Genomic DNA, 22,414 nt, shown 5'->3' with positions numbered 1-22,414 from the left:
GGCCACCCCCCAAACTCCCCCCCCAACCCTTAGCAACACCCTCTGTCACTTCCTGGTTTTTCACCCGCCCCCCCAGGTCCCCCTCCCTCCGCCCAATAAGGACATAAACTTCAACCCCTCCGTCCAGCCAGTCCCAGCAAGGCGCAGAAGGGTCCCTCTCTCCTTTTTACCACCTTCCCCCAAGCTCTTACTTTGCTCTTGGAGCCTTTCCCACCCTCCTCCTTTCCCTCTTTCTTTCCTTCTTTCTATCTCCCTTCACCTGCCGCGGTACCTCTCCCCCCCCCCCCCCCAGTTCTCTCTCTCTCTCCTTTCCTACCCCTATCTCTCCCAGTCCACCTTAACTGGAGCTCCGCCTTGGACCCCCGTCCAGCCCTCTGCCGCTACTTCGCCCCGCCCCCTGCACTCCATCGCCTGGCCCGCCCATTGGCTTGAACACCCGCCCATCCCAAGTGGGTCCCGCCTTGCGTGAAACCAGGGAGGGGGCGGGGCCGAGGGGCCGGTCTGAAACCTGAAGGGGAGGGGGGAGGGGGCAGTGTCCGCAGCGGCCTGGGAATGGAGCACCCCCCTTAGGGGCTCCCTCTCTTCCAAGAGGGGCTTCCTTAGGGTCAGCACCTCGAGAGGGAAGGGTATGAGAGGTTAAGGATAGGCTGGGTGGGGGTGAAGACCTAGGGTTTGGAGGGAGGGGGTCCGAGAGGGGCTATAATCAGGTCAGGGCCCCAGGAGGGCGGGGGAGGGGGACCACTCGGCCTTCAGCTTTGGTCCCTACGCCCCACGCCCCTTCAGGAGTGGGGGAGTTGAGGCTGCGGGCACCCTATGTCCCTCCCCACGCGTGATGGCACCCCGCGGGGAGGGAACGGCGCCTGGGGGTAAGAAGCCTCTGCGCTCCTGCCGGTGCCCGCTGCGGCCTTGGCGTTGTCAGAGGGGAGGGGCCGTGTCCGCAAGGAGGACGGGGGAGGTGCGCTCACGCTCCTGTTCTCCGCCTCCATCCCGCGGGTTCCCTAAGTGGAGAAACTGAGTCTTCACGGCGGAGGGACGTCTTAACATGGATTTGCTTAAAGACCAAGGTGGCGAGGCGGGGACGTGGGTCTTAGGATGTTTATGTGTGTGGGTTTGAGGGGGACCAGCATGTATTTTTCAGTGTCCCCCTGAGAAAGGTAGCCTGTATGGGACTTTTCCAACTGGGCCTGCGGTGTTAGTACCCCAAAGGGCCCCTCCCACTAGTGTCAAACGGAGTCAAATCCGGCTCCCTCGGGCTAGGTTCGGCTTCGCAGCAGCAGGCCAGGCCGAACCGGGTCGGACTCGCTTTCGCTTCCCCAACCCCCTCCGCAGGGGGCCTCCCTCCCTTTCCAGCAGGTGGCTCCGCGGGACACCAGCTCAACCTGTTGGACCACAATGGGCGGCGCCAGGGGGGCCCTGGCCCTCACCCGGGCTGACCCGGGATCCCCGCGCAGGGGGAGGGGCGGAGTCCAGGTCCCTCCCTCCCTCTGCTCCTGCTCTCCCCGGCCGTGACTCAGCCTCGGGGCCGCTGCCCTGCGCCCTAGCCAGGGGCGGAAAGTGTGAGGCGCCCCTGAGGGCCCAGGCCAAACCAAACAGCCCCCCACCCCAGACATTATCTCACTGGAGAATTAGGGGGGCTATAGGAAGGAGGGGGTGACAGCAGGCGTGGGGCGCTCCGGCTCAAATAATCCGCTCCAGGTTTTCCTATGGTCTCTGTCCCCCCTGGGTCCCAAGGCCGGTTAGTGCTCCGGGTTTTCATCTCGGCCTCGCCGGACAGATTCTGGTCCGTAGGGCCTGGAGCGGGTGTGGTCCAGGCTTGGTGTTTCTCTTCTGTCGTCGGGGTCGTGCTGACCAGGGGAAGGGCCGTGCCAGGGGCAAGACGTTAGTGCCAGATGCACAAGTGAAACCGAGAGGGGGCTGCTCCTGGGAGGAGAGTGCATGGCCGAGGAAAAGGATGGTGCGCGTAGGGGGTGCGGTTGGGAGGAAAAAAGTGGCTCCGGGCCTCCAGAGGCAATAGAAAGGCGGGCGCCTTGGCACCAGCCCTAGGGAGCAAAGACGCGAAAGCCTCGCCCCCCGCCCCCCCACTTCTGTGGGTCGCGTCTGGCAGGACACCACCCGAATCTTTCTGCGGCAGGATTACCACTCCCCACTTCGGTCTCAGCAGTCTTGGAACCTACTGTTGGTTACTGTTAGTTCTGCAATGACCCCATCCCGTATTTCTCTCTAGCGCTCTCTCTCTCTCTCTTTCTCTCTTTTTTTTTTTTTTTTTTTCTTTTCAGTGCTGGTGATTGAACCCAGGGCTCTGCGCACGCGAGGCAAACACTCTACCACTGGGCTGCATCCCCAGCTCACTCTTTTTCTTATGGTACGAATAGCTCTCTCGCTCAGAGGCGGGAACCCCAACTTGAATTCAATTCCCACCTATTCCCCCAACTCTGGACCCTTACCGCGCCGAACCCGAGACAGCGAACCTGAAACAGCCGCAGTAGAGAAACGCTGACTGGGGGCCCCGCCCCCTCCCGCGGAATCCCGGCGGTACCTCCCCACAACCTCCAGCCAGTGACTAGAACTGGGAGCTGGAGGGCAAGTGAGGAACCTGCAGGGGCCTCCTGAAGACGGGAACGCCTCAGATCCGCACGTTCAGATTTCAATCTTCAGGCGACAAGTTAGACCTTAATATTTCAGGAAAAGTAGCAGGAGGTGGGTCAATACTCAGAGAGTAAGGTGCTTGCCGTGAGAAGGATGGAAGCCCCAGCTGGGAGGACCATATACCTGGGGCTGGGGACAGCGACTCAAGAGTGGTGGCCAGATGCCTGAACTGGCTGGGCCACGTGCGCAGAAGGGTAGAAGCAGAAGTTAGATACTTGTAAAGCCTGGGGGAAAGAAGACTTCTGGCCGCTAGAGAGGCAAGGCTTTGCCAAGGCGGGGTCTAAAGTCAGTGGGTCTGGGGGCCTGTTTCGGAAAGGCAGGGGCTGAGCTGGAATGGAGCGTCAGTCTGCGCCAGGCGCCCACCTCTTCCCCACTACCCCACCCCCCTTCCCCTGGCTGCCTCCGCTTCCCTCGAGAAACCCGCCGCCCAGGAAACCGCTGGGGGCGCTCAGACCGCAGTCCCCCCACCCACCGCCCCCCATATCACCCACCGCGACCGCCCAACCCACCTGAAGGGGCCGTGGCTGCCAGGGGTACCCCCTCCTGCCGACTCCCCCCACACCTGCGGGCAGCACTATTTATAACTCCGCGCCTATTCCGGGCCTCTGGGCTGGAGCCGGCTGCTGCGCTGTGCTAATCGCCGCCGGGATCTCTGCGCCCCCCAGGGCCAGGGGAGGTAAATTTAGCTTCAGGAAGCTCCGGGGAACATTTTCCAAAACTCCACGTCCCAGAGAAGGCGAAACAGAACCCCTCGGCGCTCAGCCTCCATCCGGCCAGCCACTAGGGGGCGCAGGTCCCCTGGACCTAGAACCCAACCTGCTAGGAGTTAGGGTCGCTGCTTTGGTGCTGGCAAAAAAAAAAAAAAAAAAAAAAAAAAAAAGGCAGAGACGCGTGATGGAAAGGTACTGGGTAACGGATCAGTCATTGGTAGGAGATATGGATATGCTCCGAGGCCGCCAAATCTGGAATCTGAGAACCACTGAAAAATGGAGTGGGGACTTATGTGTATTGAGGGAAATAACACATGTAAACGAAGTGCAAATAAGAGCCAAGGCCCTTGGGGTTTGCGCTGTAAGGAGCCAGCAATGTTTGCTACACCCTTCTTTATTTTTCTTTTTAGTACTGATGATTGAACTAAGCCATGTCCTTAATCCTATTTGTTTATTTATTGAGACAGGGTCTTGCTAAATTGCTGAGGCTGTTTTTGTTGTTGTTTGTTTGTTTTGGATACTGGGGATTGAACTCAGGGTCACTTAATCACTGAGCCACATCCCCAGTCCTATTTTGTATTTTATTTAGAGACAGGGTCTCATTGAGTTGCTTAGCGCCTTGCTAAATTGCTGAAGCTGGACTCGAGCTTGCAGTCCTCCTGCCTCAGCCTCCCAAATCACTGGGATTACATGCATGCCTCGTCTGTGCCTGGCCCCACACCTCTCCTTTTCAGCATGCCTCCTTGTGTAGTTGCGAAAAAGGTGGGACCCACTCCCTCTACCCTGAGATCATTACTATGATACCCAGTATTGAGCTCCCCTACTCAGACCTCTTGGTGGTGACCTCTCTCCTCTGCCTGCCTCTTATTCCGCCATTGAGGACTATATATCCGATGTAATCTACAGGGAATCTTGGATAACCCACTTCTCCTCTTGCTGTGGTACTTGGGGGTCACTTGCCAGTCCATCCCTCTTGCCTGCTCCCTTCCTACCCTACCCACCTGTTCCCCTACCCCTTGTGGCCACAAGGAGCCAAGAGGTAGATGCTATCTTATCCACCCCTCCCCATGGCATCCCCCTCCACTACACACTCTATTCCTCCAGCCTCCATAGTAGTTTGCAGGCTCAGAACCTGAGTTGCTTAATTTGGGGAAGAGAACACTGTGGAGAAGCTGGAGCTTCTTTTCCTTCTAGAGGAATGGAAAGATCTCCTGGCCTGGGTGGATTAGGTGAAAAGGAGGTAGTTGGGATCCCCAGCTGAGCCCCGAAGCCAACCAAGAGCAAGAGGAGTTTAGGTTGAGATGGGAAGTTCATGCGAACTGGGCCAGGGTGGGGGTGGGTTGGGGTGGGTGTTCTGTCCACACTTTCTTGCCTGAGTTATCCTCCCAGGAAACTTGGGCCACCAACCACACAAACACCAGCTCAGAAGTGGTGGACAGGCTGATCAGAAGAAGCCCTAAATTTGAGTTTTTGTTTTGAGAAGGAATCTCACTATGTTGCGTGGGCTGGTCTCTAATTACTGGGCTCAAGCAATCCTCTCCACTTTAGCCTGGCAAGTAACTGGGACTCCAGGTTTGTACCACCACCTGACTAGCCCTGCATTCAAGATCTGAAAACCTGGGTTCAGTAAATAATCATTCTACTGCAGAATGCTGCCTGACCTCCACTTCTGGGCCCATTTCACATTAAAATGGGATAAATGGGATAATTACCCTTGTCATGCCATATATATATTTTTTTTAAATTGTGGTTTGGGGGTTCAACTCTGGGATGTTTTACCACTAAGCCACATTGCCAGCTCCCTTTTTCTTTTCTTTCTTCGCCTTTTTTTTTTTTTTCTGGTACCGGGGATTGAACCTCAGGACAGTTAACCACTGAGCCACATCCCCACAATGCTTTTTATTTTTTTGAGATAGAGTCTCACTAAGTTGCTGAAACTGACCTCAAATTTTGTGATCCTCCTACCTCAACCTCCCAACTGGGTGGAGGCTGAGGCAGGAGGATCACAAATTCAAAGCCAGCCTCAGTAACTTAGTGAGGCCCTAAGCAATTTAGTGAGATTCTATCTCAAAATGACCAATAAAAAGAGCTGGGGTGGGGGCTGGGTTGTGGCTCAGTGGCAGAGCACTTGCCTAGCATGTGTGAGGCACTGGGTTTGATTCTCAGCATCACCATAAAAATAAATAAATAAAATAAAGGTTCATCAACAACTAAAAAAAAAAAAAAAAGAGCTAGGGTTATACCTCCATGCTTAAGCTCCCCTGGGTTCAATTCCTAGTGCCAAATAAATAGGAGTACTGGGCTGCAAGGGATGAGAAACAATCTTGAGTTCAAGTACTATAGAGTAGTAGGCTGCCATAAACAAATATGAGCAAACTCTAATACATGCTGCAGTGGTATATGGATCCTATACAAAGTACGTGAAGGAAGAAAAAGCAAGGTGCAGAGCTGGGGATGTTGCTCAGTGGTGGAATGCTTGCCTAGTATGCATGAGGCCCTGGGTTAAACCCCCAGTACTGGAAAACATAAGATATAAATAAAAAGAGCAAGATACAGAAAGCAATGTGCAGAATAAACATATCTTGCCACCAGGTGCAGGTGCATGCCTCTCTAATCCCAGTGGCTTGGGAGGTTGAGGCAGAAGGATTGTGAATTCAAAGCCAGCCTCAGCAACTCAGTGAGACCCTGTCTCTAAATAAAATATAAAAAAGGACTGGGGATGTGGCTCAGTGGTTAAGGGTCCCTGTGTTTAATCCCTGGTACAAAAAAAAAAACACAAAAAACAAAAACAAAAAACCATATCTGGAATCTAGCCACTTCTCACCACTGCTATTTTGTTCTAGTCTGACCTGATTTGCCCAGGTGTCTGCCTAAATTGTGCTCCTTGCCTCCTAATAGGTCTCTCATTTTCTGCCTTTATTCTCTAAAGTCTATTCTCAACACAACAGCCAGTATGAGCCTTTTAAATAAAAACTTAGGTCATGTTTGATATCAGACAATAGTTTCTCATTCATTCAGCATAAGAGCTCAAGTTTTTTTCTTTTTCCAATATTGGGGTTTGAACCCAGGGATGCTCTACATTGAACTACATCCCCCAGCCCTTTAATTTTTTTTTTTTTTTTTTTAAATTTTGAGTTGGGTGCTATGACACACACCTGTGATCCCAACCACTGGGGAGACTGAGGGAGGTGGATTGCAAGTTGAAAGCCAGCCTCAGCAATTTAGTGAGGCCCTAAGCAATTTAGTGAGATCCTATCACAAAAAAAAAAAAAAAAAAAAGGGCTGGGAATGTAGTTCAGTGGTGAAGTCTCTGGGTTCAACCCCTAGTACCAAAAAAAGTGTTTTTGTTTTTTTTTTCTATTTTGAGACAGGGTCTCATGAAATTGCCCAGGCTATTCCCAAACTTGTGATTCTTTTGCCTCAGCCTCTCAATTAGCTGGGATTACAGGCATGCACTACCACTATCCAGTTTAAAAAGCATATCTTGCCCAGTGCAATGGCACTTGCCTATAATCCCAGCAGTTTGGGAGGCTGAGTCAGGAGAATCACAAGGTCAAGTTCAGTCTCCGCAACTTAACAAGGACCTAAGCAACTTAGTGAGAACCTATCTCAAAAAATAAAAAGGGCTGGGGATGTGGCTCAGTTAAGTGCCTGGGTTCAATCTCAGGTACCAAATATAAAAATAAAGTAAATAAAATCACTTAAGTTCTTATTTAGGCTCTTCTTGACCCACCCACACTCATCTCCAGTCCAGCTTTTGCTTTTTTTTCCCATAGTATCTATCTCCTAATAATATCAATATACTTTAAAAAAAAAAAAAGTCTGTAGTTTATCTTCTGTTGTCACCCACTGGCATGTAAACTTCACAAGTACAGGGATCTATGTTGTTTATTGCTGTTTTCAAAACATCCAGACTTACATATAGTAGATAGTCAATTATGTTTGTTGAATGAATGAAGATTCAGACCTGCATAGACTATCTCTGGAATGTTCTTCAAGAAGTTGGTTACCATGGTTATCTTCAAGGAAGGAAAGCAGAGGGTGTGGGGGATAGGTGTAGGAAACTTGATTTTTATTATTAGAGTTCTTTAAGTGGAGTGTGGTGGTACAAACCTGTAATCCCCATGACTAGGGAAGCTAAGTCAAGTTCAAGGATGGCCTCAGTAAATTTGCAAGACCCTATCTCAAAATGAAAGATAAAAATGACTGGGTGCTGGGCTGGGGTTGTAGCTCAGTGGTAGAACGCCCCTGGTTTCAATCCCAGAACTGCAAAAAAGGGAAAAAAAGAAAAGAAAAGGAGAGAGAAAGAATTTTTTACTTTAGGCATGATTACCTTTACAAAAAAGATAAAACCGACCCAGAGAAAAAGTAGTTAACTAAAAAGGTTGAGGAAGAGCTGATTCCAGGGAGGGAGGAAGAGGGCCCCATGTATATATCTAGGCCAGTATCCCAGGTGAGAAAGGGGGATGAACAATAGCTGGGCCCCAAGAAGGTCAGGGAACTCTGAATGCTGAGCCCAGGAAAACTTGAACAAGCCCTATTGCTTGCCTTGAAGTTGTGGAAGGCTGTGGGTGGGTATGTGAGTAAGCATAATCAAGATGATGTGCATGTGTACCTACCACTGGGGAAAGCATGTATTACTGACTTCCAAGGGGAAGCAAGGAGTCAATTCTACTTACTCAAACTGTTGTGTCCTGATAGGGCCATGCCCTGATAAGCCTGAGGACCTGTGTGGCTACCCAGATAAATTTCTCTTGTAGTTTTGTGTGTGAGCTGGGAGGTCTTGTAGCTCATGGGGCCCACTTCCTCCACAAACTGGAAATAGCACAGTATTTTCCCTAAACTCCTCAGAAGCAGGGAGCTCCCTATACCAGGTCCTATTTGGGGAAGGACTGAGTCCTTTGGGTTGTCATTCTAATACCCTGGCCTCGTAAAACACCCCAACCTGGACCCCTTCCTATACACAGGCGGGAGGATCTTGTCCTTTCTGCCCTCTACTCTTCCCACCCAGGCACCAGTGAGTCAGGAAACCTGGATTTCAATCTCACTTCTATCCAGGACAACTTCCCTCCCTCCTTGGTCTGCACTCTGGCATTAAGACCCTTAGGGTGCTGACTTTTGTCTCATTCCCCTTTAGAGATTTAGAACTTTTGGCCTCAAAGCCTTTTTATTATATGTATAGTTCAGCGATTCTCAAACAGAGATCTTAGGGCGCAGCCCATTCCTGGTACTAAGAGGCATGGTAAGATCAACCATCTGGGCTTGCGAGCTCACTGTGCCAAGCTTAGAGGTGTGCCAGGTCCTGCAGTAGTCTTATTGGAGTGCTGGCCAGCAGGCCAAACTCCTGCCCACCAGAGGTCCACCAGAGGCAGAGGCTGGGAACTGAGGCCCAGAGATGAGGCAAGTCTGGCAGATGGCACAACTCAAAGTAGGATTCACACTTCACTCTTCAATTGTTGTTTGTGGCCCATCTGTCCTTGGTCAAGCACAGCTGGCCCCAGGAGTCTCGATGGGGCTATAGAAGAAAATGGGGGAGCTGTGAGGCAGGCTCTGCTCCAGAAGCTGCAGCCACATCTATCTGACCTACCCTGCCCACCTGAGCGATGCCAGCCATGGTGCCAGTGGGTAGAGGCAGATCCCTGGTGTCATTAATCCAGCAGTTCCTTGATACACCAGCAGCAGAGCAGTATGTAGGCTACTTCCTTCAGGGTTCGCTGTAGGCCCTCCCACCCTGTGCCCATCTTAATGACAGGCACACGGAGCCCAGCATCTCGCAGGACCCCTCCAAGGGAGAAAGGTAAGGCCTGGGTTAAGGGCTGTGTCCTGGGCTGCATGTGGGCAGCAGTTCTGAGGAAGTGTGTGGGAGCTGCCTTTAGCGCCTTTTATCAACTGTCCCCACCCCCATCAGGCCTCATGACTAGACACAAAGGCCCCAGGGTCTAGCAAAGGAAAGTTCTCGGCCTGGGAAAAGGCTGAGTCAGCCCCTATGGACAGGGATGGGGGTGGGGTTAGGAGGGAGGGCCTGGGCACTCCATCTCCATAGCCAGGCCAGCTCAGCGTCCGTTCCTCCAGCGCGGGTGGTGCCCTGTCTTGTTGCCCCTTTCTCAGTGGTTGGCACAACTCTTCCCACCCTTTGGTGGGCTCTGGATGAGGTTGACATTGAGAATCATCCATGATGCTACCTTCCAGCCTGTTCCATCCCAACCCTGGGTCCCTCAGAGTAAACATGACCAGCTTAGAGCCGGCAGGGTCTGGCCCACTTTTGCCTCCCCAGTCTCTTGGAGCAGAAAGACGCAATCGGAGCAACAGGCACAGTAAGAGGCATGGTTTATTGACATGACAGTCCCCTCCCCTTTCTCCCACATGGGAGGTCACATGCGGGAGTTCCGTTCCTCATCCTCATTCTCCAGTAGGTAGGCTGGACGGTAGGTGGGTTGTCCTTCTGGGCCTAGGCACTTCAGGGCTGGGTTCTGTACTGTGTTCTCCTGACTCCCCAGTGAAGTGTACCTGGAGTGAGGAAATGAAAGTTTAAGTGTGTGGCAGGCTCTCTGGGTGGCTCTCTCTATGCCAGCACCTTCACATCCTCCCATACCCGTTCTGCTCCCCTAAACTTACCCTCGGTCATACAGGATACAGTATGGGACAAACAGCTGACGTAGAAAGTCCCAGATGTTTCTGTAGGTCCAGTCCTGGGAGGTCAGAGTCATAGAACAGTCACAAACATTCCCTCTCCCCCTGCGATCTAGCAAGGGGCCCATCCATGGCTCTTCTGCTCCCTTGGCCTGGAGGGAGGCTTGCTATCAGGTTCTTGGTATACCTTGCTCTGTGTAGACTAAGCAGTGAGGCAGAGAAGGCCTTTATCCTCTACCCCTCTCTATTCCTCAGCCACTCTTCATTGGGGTGTTACATCCAGAACATGGAAGGACTATGTGTCTAAGTCAGTGCTGCCAGGTTACAACTTTGTGCCATGAAATGTTTTATATCTGTGTGTCTAATATGATGGTAATTTGAAATGTGGCTACTACAATTGAAGAAATGAATTTTAAATTGTTCTTGTTTTAAAACTTGAGATATAAGCCAGCCATGGTAGTGCATGCCTATAATCCCAGCTACTTGGGAGGTTCAGGTTCGAGGCCACTGGGCAACTTACTGAGAATTTGTTTCAAAATAAAAAATGAAATGTACAAATCTAAAGCATTTTTATTCATAAGCGATGAAATATCTGAAAGGGAAATGAGGAAAACAACTCCATTCACAATAGCCTCAAAAAAAAAAAAACCAAAAAAAAAAAACCAAACAAACAAAACTTGGGAATCAATCTAACCAAAAATGAAAAGGTCTGGGGGTGTAGCTTAGTGGATAGGGTGCCCCTGGGTTCAATCCCCAGTGCCAGAAAAATTTTTTTGAGCTGTAATTCACATGTCATTAACTTCATCCTTTGAAAGTATATAAGTGTTTTTAGTAACTTGTATTTAATTTTAATTGCAACCTAAGTATGAATAAATAGCTAATGGCTGTCATATTAGACAGCACAGGTCCAAGTCACTGGTCCACAGTAGAAAGGTTGCCAGCATAGACAGGGAATTTGGCTCTTTGGAGAGCACACTCTTCTCTTTGTTGCAACAATGCCTATTACTGAATTAGTGCTCAATAAATACTGGTTAATGAATGAACAACCTCCCTTGGATGATGGGGCCCCTTCATCCATGACTCAGGCCCTGGCCTCCTTCCCCAGGGGAGCTAGGGTGCAATGACTGACAGGGCACAGAAGATGGAAGGCAATAAATACTTATCCCCATTACCAGCAGTGGGTTGATGCGCATGAAAGAAGGCCAGCCGGGGTCAGTGGGACTGAAAGGGCAGAGGCTACGGGAATAGGGGTCAGTCCGGCGAGTGCCCATCAGAACAGCCTCCAACTGGGGGTGCTGTGTCTGCAGCTCACCCAAGGCCTGCTTCATGTCACCCTCAGCCTCCAACACCTGCAGATTATACCTTAGGAATGAACAGAGGTGGAGGTCAGAGTGGGCCGGCCAAGTTCCTCTTGGACCCCAAACCTCCAGGCCTCTAGTACCTCTTGATGGTGTCCTGGAGAAACTGTTCCAGTTCAGGAAAAGGGGAGATGCTGCGGATATACAGGATCTGGAGGGGTTTTGGAACATCAGGAAATTTCCTGGGGAAGGGTAAGAATTCATAAGGTTGCCAGCATAGATAGGGAATTTGACTCTTTGGAGAGCACACTCTTCCCTTTGTTGCATGGGATGGACACCCTCCCTTTCTCCCCTGTCCTCATTTTTTTAATCCAGCAGACAAACTTCCTCTGGGAACCCCACTCTGATCACTCACTTCTTGAACCTGAGCATCCCTGTCTCTGGAATGAGATTTCTGGTAAATCTCACCTCCCCAATAGGACTGTGACCTATTTGTGGTCAGGGATGGTGGCCTGCACATCTATACCCAGGGCCAGGCATGTGTCAGATGCTTAATACACAGGGTGGGAGAATGGAACAGATAGGTCACTATGGCTTTCTTCCTGCTTTCTGGAGTAGGGGAACTAGACATTAGATGTCTTGAGGTAGGCTCACCTCTGCACAGCTGCATGGAAGAGGTGTAGGAGGGCGGTGCAGTCTTTGCCCCCGTTGAAGCCCACGCACAGCTGGGTGAGGTGGTACCGAGCCAAGGCAGTCTCAATGGTCTGTAGGGCACCTGCTACCTTTTTCCCCAGAGAAGACCCTGCCATGCAGGCAGGGAAGTGGGCATCAGAGACATATGGCTGTTGCACGGGACATGTTGCCCTTGCTTAAAATCCTTAACCTCTTACTGGTGTTCTTAGGATTAAGTCCAAACTCCTTCATGTTGCCCTCTAGGCCTGTGGACCCTGTCCCCTACCTGCCATTCAGCCACCTGACCTTACTTTGGTCCTAGTGGGGGCTGGGGGGTGGAAGTGTGGGATGCTCTGGTTTCTAGCCGTTCCCCTAAACCCCAAGCTGTTTCCTTCCAGGCCTACTTCCATTCTCTGTGCTCTTGCCCACCCCCTGGTCCAATGAAATCCTCCTTATCACTTAGCTATTTTGTCAGTTGGTCAGAAAAGCTGTCTCAGACCCTAGACCAAGGCTGATCTCCCAGCTGTGGAGTCCTCTTCAGTCACACCTCATGTATGGTCCTGTTTCCCATCTACCTTTCTGGTTAAACCACTGGTCCATAAAAGCAGGGCATACATTTGTCCTGTTGAGTTATATCCCCAGCATCTAGCACAGTGCTGGTGAGAGTAGGTACTCAATCAATATTTATTAGAATGAATGAATCAGCAGTAGGTACTTTCTACCTTCTCTCAGATTTGTGGGAAGCCCCTCCAACAGGCCCTGCATTTCTAAATCTTGGATGGCACCACTGACCTAATACATGCTGCCCCTCCCCAAGGAAGGACCCTACCTGATTCAGCAAGTTTGTAAACAGCCTCACTGGCTTGCTCCACAGCATTGGGCATGTAGGGGACCAGCGACCCCTGGGGCAGACGGGCAGTCAGGTAGGCCAGGCATTCCTCCAGTGGTCCTTCTTCCTCAGAGTCTAAAGTCAATTTCACCTGGTAGTAGTTGCTGCCCCAGTCAGGGTAGGAACCCAGGCCAAGCTTACGCCCAAAGTGGGCCTGGGCCTCAGCAAGGATGGGGGCAATAGAGGTTTCTGCAGCAGCCACATACAGTTCCTTTGAGTGGAAATGAACAGCTGTGTTTTGGAACAGTCCTTTTAGTCCCTCTAGCACCCGCCGCAGCAGCTCTGGAATGCCTGGGAAGAGGTAGACGTTTCGGACGGAGACCAGCGGGAATCGGAAGGGACGACCAGTACGAGGATCTATGCCGTAGTGCAGGCGGGCAGAGGAAGGCACCAGTGACAGCTTCTCCCAGCCCTGTCCTCCGAGGGCTTTGATGGCCTCTTCCAGCTCAGGATGTGGCTTCAGCTCTTCCCCGAAAGCCTGGGCCACTGCCTCAAAGGTCACATCATCATGAGTGGGGCCGATGCCCCCTGCAGTGAGAACGTGGGTAAAGCGGCTAGAGAAAGAGGTGACCTCAGCTGCAATGGTGGCCACCTCATCAGGTACAACAGAGACTCGGCAGACCTGGACTCCCAGAGAACGCAGGGTCCGGCATAGAAAGTAGGTATTGGTGTCTTGGGTGTGTCCCTGGGGGTTGGGGAGGGTAAGACTGTCAAAACCATGGGATGAAAGGCAGAGGGGGTATAGCTACATCTGTCTGATGATGGGGTGCTCTGCTCTTTGAGGAATACCCCCTTCAGGCTGCTGAGCCTGGACTGGGTGGGAAAATCCACTGGAATGGAGTCAGTGATTCACCTTGGGCCTCCTCTGCTCTTTGATCCTGATCTTACCTATACTTATGAATTCAATTATCAATTCTGTGTGGACAGTTTGTCCACCTCCTTACTAACCCTGACTCCAGGTGCTTATTAGGCAGCCTCACTGTATCCCTGGCTGTTGTCACTTTGGTCAGTGCCATCCCAGACATTGTCCACAGCCAGCCAGGCTCTTCATTCAGTCAACTCTACTGAAATGTCTCCCCATCTGCTCTCCTTTGTCCCCACTGTCACGAAGCAGGTCCGTGGCACCTTTCACCTGGTCAATGACAATGGTAACAGCTTCCTGGCTGAGCTCCCAGCCTCCAGCCACAGTGCTTTGCTCTGTGTCTTCTGAGTAACCTTCCTAATGCGTCACTGTGATTGCATCAACTTTTGGGCTCAAGAGCCATTTGTTGTTTCCAACTGTATGCAGAATAAAGTTCAAATTCTTTTGCAAGTATTTGAGTCTGTCTGTGGTGTGTACACTATTTTCTTTTCCAGCCCCATCTCCTTCTACCTCTCTTTAGAGGTTTAATGGTTAAGAGTTTGTGTTCGGGGCTGGAGTTGTGGCTCAGTGGTAGAGTGCTTGCCTAGCATGGTGAGGCACTGGATTTGATCCTCAGCACTACATAAAAATAAAAAAATAAAATAAAGGTGTTGTGCACACCTACACCTAAAATATTTTTTTAAAAAGTGTGTGTTCGAGAGTAAGGGAGTATCATGCTAGAATCCCATTTCTACCACTTTCTAGGTGTGTAATCTCAGGCAAGTTTCTCAACTTCTCTAAGCCTCAGTTGTGTAATTTACTTATTAACTGAGATTCACAATAAAAGCACCAACTTCATGGAATTGTTGTGAGGCTTAGTAAAATCACATGTGTGATGTAATAAGCATACTGCTAGACTCTTAAAAAATAGGGTTTACTCTTATAAACCTGATGCTCAGCCATGTCCTCGAGTAACACCCTTGATCATTCAGAAGGAATTCCTCTTCCTTCTAGCTCATTTATCCTCTTTGCTGAGGGCCTTGAATTATTTCCAAATAGGCTAGATATAACTTGTGTGTGTGCGTGCGCACCTGCGCGCGCCAGGGATTAAACCCAGAGGTACTTAACCACTGAGCCACATCCCCAAACCTTTTTATTTATTTTGTGACAGGGTCTCACTAAGCTGCTTAGGGCCTTGCTAAGTTGTTGAGGCTGGCTTTGAACTTGAGAGCTTCCTGCCTCAGCCTCCCAAGCTGCTGGGATTACAGGCCCAGGCCACCAGCAGGGATCTAACTCTTAAATATATAACATGTGCACCTTTACCTCCTTTACTTGCTAGGCTTCCTGTCATTGCTGTGTCATCCCTATGTCCCCTACAATACTGCTTGGAAAAATGTAGGGACATTGCTACAAGTTTTTCAACACAGTAATTTGAAAGAATAAGGGTCACTTTTCCTCCCAACAACACGTTGGACTCACTCCAGAAACCTACTGCAGCAGGCAAGGGGATTCCCACCCTGGTTCACCTCCCTCAGCAGGTTGCAAGCTCTTAGGGTCAGGAAAAAGCCGCGCCTTCCCCTTCTCTCCCAGACACACCTTGAGGATCTCATCTCCAACAATGATGATGCCCGCCGTCACGCTGCGCCCCTGGGGAAGTTCAGAGGCCCTAGATGCCATGGTCCTGCCTTCTCTGCCCCTCTGGAAGGCCCTCCGGTAGCCACCCAGACCCCCAAATAGGGCCTGCAAACACCGTGCGACTGCCAGGTCTATAGGGCACTGGGGGCCATAGCCTGGGAACAAGGTCCGGGATGGAGGGAACCTGGAGGAGCCAGAAAGTACAATGGAGGAGAGCAGGAGTGCACCTTCCTCCTTCGAGTAAGACTTTTACTCTAACCAGACCCTTCATAACCGACTCTTATTACTGCTTCTTCAACAAACGTGTTCCAAAACCGCAACCCATGCTCATATAAATGTCTTCGAAGCTTGGTTCTAGTCTCCTAAAAATGCCCTTCTCTCCTGAGAACCTACCACTTTAAATATCTTCGGTGTGCCGAATTGGTCATCTCAAGAGTTTTTTCCCATCTTGGGCATCTGAATGTTTAAATGTCTCTTCTCTTCGGGACATCTGTCCCTTTAAATTTCTACCTTACCCTGGGCCTTGGCCCCTTTAAATGCGTTCCCCCCGCCCCCCTCGACCAGAACCCTGTCGCCTTCCCCTGCAGCCTCCTGCACCCTTTCTAGTCCGGGATCCTCTCTTCTTACCAAGCTTCTGACTACTCAGCTCTTACAGTTTATTACCTGCCTATTTTGTCCCTTCACCGGGTCTTTCCCTCTTTCCTTCCCTCACGTCCCGGGACAGCTTCCGTACTCAAAGTCCCGCCTCTCATTACCTCGTATGGACTGGTTATTTTGGCTGTAGCTTAGACTCTCCCCAGTGATCCTATTGGTAGAGTCGACTGTCGCTTTCAGGCTTTACCCAGCAGGCACGAGCGGTGTTACGTTGTTATTGGCAACAACCACGTTCGCCGGAAACGTGGGAGCCCGGCTTTGGCTCACGTGGGGCTGGACTAGGACTTTGGGGCGCGAAAGTTGTAGTTGGAAGTGCTCTGAAGACTTTGGAGTGTTGCTTTTTGATGCTTAAGTAAACGGAGGCTTGATTCTAATCTCCCAAATTCTTGTATGCATAGGCTGTTTTTATTAACCATGACTCATTCTAGGCGAAGGAGTCAGAAGGAATTCTTTTTTATTTATTTGGTACCGGGGATTGAACCCAGGGGCGCTTAAACACTGAACCACATCCCTAGCCCTTTTTTGTATTTTATTTAGACAGGGTATCACCGAGTTGCTTAAGGTCTTCGCCAAGTTGTTGGGCCTGGCTCTGAATCTTCTGCCTTGGCCTCCCAAGAGGCTGGAACTACAGGGGTATGCTATGGAGTCCAGCTGGGATTTTATTTTGTAGCAGAAGAAAGCTGAGGGAGATAAAATGTTTGTCATTGCTTGGACAAGGGTCTTGGAGTAGGGGAGCTTTTAGTGTGTGGAACCTTCATTTTCTCTAACATAATGATAAAATTACTTAAATCCTCTTTGACAAGAAAAAGTAAAAAGTCTCTTCTTGCACCACCCTAGTTCAAATCCCTCAGATTTTAATTCTGGAGGGAAAGATGGCAAACAGGAAGGAAGTGCTTTGGGTGTCCATTTTGGAGTCTTAATTATGTCAGCCTGGCTTGTTCATTTCAGTTGCAAAGAAGAGTGCTTCATAACTTTAATCATCTGGGGATTGTTTTAATTTGCAGATCATTCAGGTTTGGGTGGACCTGAAATTTGCATTTCTCTAGCTCCCATGGTGGTTGCTGGTTTCTGGATGTTTTTAGGAAAAATTAACAGTTATTGTTTGGAGGAATGCTGAGCCACACCTGGCCTCATTTTACTCCACAAAATTGTGTAAGATAAATATCATGCCCAGTTCCTGTGCTTAAAAAGTTAAAGGGATGCCACCCAACATATGTCAATTCTTAAGTAATAAGCCCTTGTGGTTTGTCTTTTTTTTTTTTTTTTTTTTCAGTTAAAGTTTGGGAATGTAGCTCAGTGATAGGGTGTTTGCCTAGTGTACATAAGACCCAGGATCCAATTCTTGGCACTACAAAAAACCAACAAAACAAATGGGGGGGGGGGGGGGGGGGAGGAACATCTCCACTTGCCTAATAACATGTCACATGGTTCAATATTTTTGCTGTAATAAAGGTTTGACATTTGACCCTGTCTCAAAACATCAATGGTGCACACCTATAATCCCAGCAGCTCTGGAGAATCGTGAGTTCAAAGTCAACCTCAGTAACTCAGTGAGACCTTAGACCCTGTTCTAAAGCTCAATCCTTGGTATTAACAGACAAAACAAAAACAAAGCAATCAAATGTTCTAATTCTTTCCTAGTAAGTTCCCAAGTTTAAGCACAATACTAGAATCTCGTGGAGAGCTTGTTAACACATTGCTGGGCCCAACCCTCAATTTAGGATTCAATAGGTAAAGGGTGGAGCCCAATTATTTGCATTTCTCACAAGTTTCCAGACGATGTTGATGTCTCTTATCCAAAGCTGCACTTTGAAGAACGATTCTAGGATTAAATGGATAGAAAACAGGAAAAGAGGGAGATTAATCTCCCTTAGTGCCAGTATTACTTTTTTTTTTTTTTTTTTTTTTTTTTTTTTTGCGGTGCTGGGGATTGAACCCAGGGCCTTGTGCTTGCGAGGCAGGCACTCTACGAACTGAGCTATATGCCCAGCCCCCAGTATTACTTTTAGAACGTAATACTGTGAGTTATTTTGGTGAATGTTTTCTAAATGGCCCTATTTTCTCAAAGTTTAGTGCTTAATGTTTGAAATTCATCAGCTAACACACACTCTAGACCAACCGATTCAGTCTCTAGGGATAATTTAGGTGGGTGCCAGTTACCCAGATGATTTCTATGCTAAACCAAATTTGAGAAATAGTAAAAAAGCACCCCCAACCAATGAGCATAGTGACAGGTCAGAGGTGTGCCAGTCTTTGGCAGCAATGAAAGCACAAAAGCAGTCCCTGGTTGACCGCCTCTTAACCTTTGTGTGCCCTTCAAATATTGAGACTTTGTTAAAAGTAGCATCCCTGACTGTAAGAAGCAGCTCATTTGTTTTGATGAGATGAGGCTGTCCCTATATAACCTCTACCTGTCTCAGGCCTGTTGTTAGAGTGAAATATGTTTGACAGCAAGTCTGCTTAGATTACCTAAATGCTCAAATAAACCTCATTATTGCAGAGCTGAGTTTCATTATCAAACTGGACATAAAATTATAACCACAATACTAACTATAATAGTCACCATAAGAGTAGGGGAAAAAAGCCTTACAATCACAGAATTGGATTATAAAAACTTCCTCTTTAATCAAGGCTTTAACATGGAACAGATTTCTCAAATAAAATGGAAAATTTCCAATACTTTGAAACATAAATCCATAAGTCTCCATACATACAACACTCAGCAGGAAAAAAACAAAATAGCAAGTTCACACAATCCCTGTAACAGCTATGGTCTGATTCTCAGATGCTCCCTCCATCTGCCAAGTGTGTTCTGCTGGATACAGAGCACACTGTGGCTTCTGGAGTCACACCCAGCTGAGGCTGTGGTCCACAGAGCACTCATTTGGCAGGGTGGTGGTGGCTCTGTTCCACAAGTAAAGCAGTTACAAGCACATTCAAACATTGTATTGAACATCCTTTAAATATCAAAGTGGAAAACAAGAAGGCAACATAATCATGTTATCAGAAAGATGTCAGAAAGTAAGGACAGCTGTGTAAAGCTTGAGGTTGAAAAGTGGCTTGCCAGCTTCATTTCTTTGGCTTCTTGGGTAGTGGCCGCCGGAACAGCAAGATGTGAGGTTCTGAAAGAGTAAGTGAAATCTAAGAGACAAGCTCACCATTTTATGTACAACCTATAGTATATTCCACCACCACTGGCCAGCTATCACCCACTCAGGTCTTTATAACTAAATTAAGATGTAAGCATATGGTTTTATAAACAGACCCAGAAGTCTGGCCTGTCTGCCAAAACCAGAATTGTTAATATCAGTTTTTGCTATGTTTATATAGCCCTGGGGTGTCCTTTATTAGTTTTGCCTGGCAGCTGGGTGTCTGGTGTCATATCAAGAAATATAATTTTCTTTGCTTATTTGGAACGCATCCAAGAATTTGCTTTCTGATGGTGAACCAAGCAAGGATCATAACTAGAGTATATGTGGCCTAGAAAAAAAAGTACCCACTAACTGAATTAAAGATTTTTCAGTAACAGGTTGTTATCTCTGAACTTTCCAGATATTTTGCCCTACCTCTTATTTTTGGTCATTCTAGTTTGTTTAGTTGGGGCGGTGGGGGGAGAACCCAGTAAATCCTTCCCTTCTACTCTATTTGCTTTGGGATATGCAATCTTATTCCTTCATTCTCTAAGTGTAGAAGTTCTTTGTAGTTGCTTTTAGTCATTGCACTGACCTGGTTCATGGATCATATAATGAACCCATCCCTGACTCTGCTGAACGCCAAGGTTCCTCCATTCAGACTCAGACATCAAATGAGTTTTAGGGACCAATTTGGCTATGTCCTTGGGCAACATGACATGCCTGTAACAAACAGTGGGGAGATGGGGAACTACTGTTAGTACTGGATAGAGTTTGTCAGAGAAGTGCATGTATACAAAGACAAGGAAGGAAAGAAAAATTGATTTCTGATGTTAGCAAGTAGGTATAATCTTACCTTGTATAGACGTAGCTAGAAATACAAGTCAAGTTATGCAAACTCTCACAAATGTATATCAACACAATTAATGAATAATTCTAGTGTGAGCAACCTAAGTTCCAGGCACCGTTGAGAGGTATTTCCTCTGCCTTCATGGCTCTTGTTGGTTTCTGTTGATTACCCACAATATAATGGTAGTCCCTCTAGAGTACACAGTGGTATCAGCTACAGGTGGGTTTGAAGCAGAAATGGCAAGGAAGGGACAGAAGTTACTTTGTGGAGAAGAAAGGGCTGTTATGAAGTGTTGTGTGGAAGAGTCATCATAAAGGATAAAGTGTAAATGTCTATCCTTACTCTCATTTTCCTAACTCTGAAGGGATATGCTATCAGACTTGGGAAACACCATGCTTTCCAGACCAAAGGTTTCTCTCTTTATACAAAAATTACTATTCTGGCTTGAATCAGACTAACCCAGATAAACTTCATCATGCTCAATGAAAATGTGCTAAGTGCTCCCTCTGTGCTTTAATAAGAGTTTTCCCCCAAAAAGATAGGGCTGGGGGTGTAGCTCAGGTGGTACAGTGTTTGCGTTCAATCTCCCGTACTGCAAAACTACCAAAAAAAGATAATTCTAGTCTAAATGTCTGAAAATAGTTTACATTTTGACAAGTCCTGGGCACAAAATTTGGCTTTAACACATAGACAAAAAAACTTCTTAAACCAAAATGCCACAGCTAAGCTGTTAAGGTACATCTTTTGGGGGAAGAAACTAGTGATTTCTTCCCAGCTGTGCAAATATTTTGCTATAACTAATTTTTTGCATAGTACTGGGGACTGAACCCAGGGGTACTTTACCACTGAGCTACATCCCCAGCTCTTTTTATTTTCATTTTGAGACAGAGTTGCTAAGTTGCCGAGGCTGGGCTGGAACTTGCAGTCCTCCTGCCTCAGTTTCCTGAGTCACTGGGATTTTGGGTGTGTACCACCATGCCTGGCACATAGTTTTATTTAGTTGTTCAGATGTAGAAAACAGCTGAGAATAACACAGTCAAGTGGGTTCCAGATGGGTGAGGTTTTTTTTTTTTCCCATGAAAATGGTTATGTATTTGTAATACCAAGTTGTCCAGGTGCCCAAACGCCTAAATTAGGTGGGTGAAAAGACAGTGAAAAGTAATTTTTCATTTTCTGTTCTTAAATTGAGAAGACAAGCTACAAACTACTCCCAAGAAGTTGGGATTACAGGTGTGCACCACCAGCGAAGGAAGTTAAATATTACAATGAATACAGATTAGTGTAATGCCAACATTTGTAGACTCCTTTGTCTTTCTTCATTTTCCAATCCAAGTGCTGCATCCTATATAAGGCTATTTTCTTCACCATCCTTGGCAGATGGATATCTAGTATGTTCTAAACCATTTCAGTCAAGAGGTACTTTCTTTTCCCTATTCTATGCGCTTAGTCTCATTCAAGGCAGTTTCCTGCCTTCCCTCTTGGAAAATTCTGCATACTACAATCACACCCTGTACACAGCTCCCGCACAGCATGGGGGTCTGTCAGTAGCCTCCAGATTTTTAAGTTTGTGAGCAGAGGCCATGTCTTACCCTTGCACAACACCTGAAACCTATAAGCGCTACATAATTGTTCAAGTGAAGGGCATCTACTAGGCCCACACTAAGTATTTTCTGTGTTCTTCGCTCCTTTTGTTCCCCTCAGTTCTTCTAAGCCCCCTTCCTAACACAAGACCAGGAACCACGCTCCTTTACTTTTCCATAAATAAACAACACTCAAACTCTCTCATAACTCTCCAAGCATTGAGGACGCAAGGAAAATTCCAGTTCCACTTTTGTCAGCTTTTCCCATTAGGCACTTAAGAATGACTGCGATACGTACAATTAGGAGCGGTCTCCAAAAACCACGTTTAACTTGCCCAGTAAAATCGCTGAGAATGACCAGAAGCCCCCAAGGGTGAAGGTGGTCAGAGCTCTAAACCCGCTAGCAATCAACGGAGGACTGATTTCTAATTCCACTTCATTGTTTTAGGATCGCTCCCCCACCCTTCGCGCATGCGCCTTATGTTTTCAATCGCACACCCATTCCCGTTAATCTCAGGCGCATGCGCCGATTCTGTCGCCTCAGTCTTAAGTTTCTAACTCCTATTGCCCTCATTTGTCAAGGCTCACGTTCTCGCTATTAGCCCCCGTGCCCGCACTAACCGGTACTCGAACTCCTCATCGTCGTATTTGTCCGAATAGTAAATTTGTTTGTGCGACATGATCGCTCGGTCTGCGGGCCTCCACCACCGCACCGCCAACCTCTAAACAACTCCCAGCAGCACGCGCTCCCACCCTCTTTGGCCTCGCTTTCAAACACACCGCCCGCACTTCCTATTGGTCCCTTTGGTTTGAGGCGGGACAACTCTATCTTGAAGCCTCCTATTGGCTTAGATTTGCTTCTCCTCGAGTTCTTATTG

The 22,414-nt window shown here is 48.3% G+C and overlaps 3 protein-coding genes and 1 long non-coding RNA gene across 5 annotated transcripts; 1 reads left to right on the top strand and 3 right to left on the bottom strand.

Moving 5' to 3' along the window:
- Positions 1-2,489: 2,489 nt before the first annotated feature.
- On the top strand, positions 2,490-5,528 carry LOC306637723. Its single transcript, XR_013757243.1, has 2 exons — positions 2,490-2,697; positions 4,746-5,528. It is a non-coding gene; the product is annotated as an uncharacterized lncRNA (long non-coding RNA).
- A 1,656-nt stretch (positions 5,529-7,184) lies between these two features.
- Positions 7,185-9,519, bottom strand: LENEP (lens epithelial protein). Its single transcript, XM_079131564.1, has one exon. It carries the CDS (start codon positions 9,188-9,190, stop codon positions 9,005-9,007), a length of 186 nt encoding a protein of 61 aa, XP_078987690.1. The 5' UTR covers positions 9,191-9,519; the 3' UTR covers positions 7,185-9,004.
- Positions 9,520-9,666: 147 nt separating this feature from the next.
- On the bottom strand, positions 9,667-16,065 carry FLAD1 (flavin adenine dinucleotide synthetase 1). 2 transcript variants are annotated; one of them, XM_079131539.1, is made up of 8 exons: positions 15,985-16,065; positions 15,283-15,505; positions 12,786-13,530; positions 11,939-12,086; positions 11,428-11,526; positions 11,159-11,348; positions 9,972-10,045; positions 9,667-9,863 (listed from the first exon to the last, which is right to left on the bottom strand). In XM_079131539.1, exons 2-8 carry the CDS (start codon positions 15,361-15,363, stop codon positions 9,728-9,730), a joined length of 1,473 nt encoding a protein of 490 aa, XP_078987665.1. In that variant the 5' UTR covers positions 15,364-15,505; positions 15,985-16,065; the 3' UTR covers positions 9,667-9,727. The 2 variants fall into 2 exon arrangements, with proteins under 2 accessions (XP_078987665.1, XP_078987664.1); XM_079131538.1 differs by lacking the exon at positions 15,985-16,065 and adding an exon at positions 15,715-15,942.
- A 2,510-nt stretch (positions 16,066-18,575) lies between these two features.
- On the bottom strand, positions 18,576-22,316 carry CKS1B (CDC28 protein kinase regulatory subunit 1B). Its single transcript, XM_079103052.1, has 3 exons — positions 22,158-22,316; positions 19,702-19,829; positions 18,576-19,097 (listed from the first exon to the last, which is right to left on the bottom strand). Exons 1-3 carry the CDS (start codon positions 22,214-22,216, stop codon positions 19,045-19,047), a joined length of 240 nt encoding a protein of 79 aa, XP_078959178.1. The 5' UTR covers positions 22,217-22,316; the 3' UTR covers positions 18,576-19,044.
- Between the last annotated feature and the right edge of the window lie 98 nt (positions 22,317-22,414).

The sequence above is a fragment of the Sciurus vulgaris genome, assembly GCF_902686455.1.
Source record: "Sciurus vulgaris genome assembly, chromosome: 1".
NCBI classification, from domain to species: domain Eukaryota; kingdom Metazoa; phylum Chordata; class Mammalia; order Rodentia; family Sciuridae; genus Sciurus; species Sciurus vulgaris.
The sequence above is the reverse complement of the archived record's forward strand: the minus strand, read 5'-3'. Positions and strand labels throughout refer to the sequence as shown.

What these genes read in the sequence shown, in the direction of transcription:
- LENEP (XM_079131564.1), bottom strand. Translation starts at nt 9,190, where the DNA reads ATGCAGCCCAGGACACAGCCCTTAACCCAGGCCTTACCTTTCTCCCTT.
- FLAD1 (XM_079131538.1), bottom strand. Translation starts at nt 15,749, where the DNA reads ATGACCAATTCGGCACACCGAAGATATTTAAAGTG. An exon ending in CACCGAAGATATTTAAAGTG is followed by an intron (nt 15,506 to 15,714) that starts GTAGGTTCTCAG and finishes TGGCTCCTCCAG; the next exon opens with GTTCCCTCCATCCCGGACCT. An exon ending in TTCCATGCAGCTGTGCAGAG is followed by an intron (nt 11,527 to 11,938) that starts GTGAGCCTACCT and finishes ACCCTTCCCCAG; the next exon opens with GAAATTTCCTGATGTTCCAA.
- CKS1B (XM_079103052.1), bottom strand. Translation starts at nt 22,216, where the DNA reads ATGTCGCACAAACAAATTTACTATTCGGACAAATACGACGATGAGGAG. An exon ending in GATGAGGAGTTCGAGTACCG is followed by an intron (nt 19,830 to 22,157) that starts GTTAGTGCGGGC and finishes TGTTTGTTACAG; the next exon opens with GCATGTCATGTTGCCCAAGG. An exon ending in TTATATGATCCATGAACCAG is followed by an intron (nt 19,098 to 19,701) that starts GTCAGTGCAATG and finishes TTACTCTTTCAG; the next exon opens with AACCTCACATCTTGCTGTTC.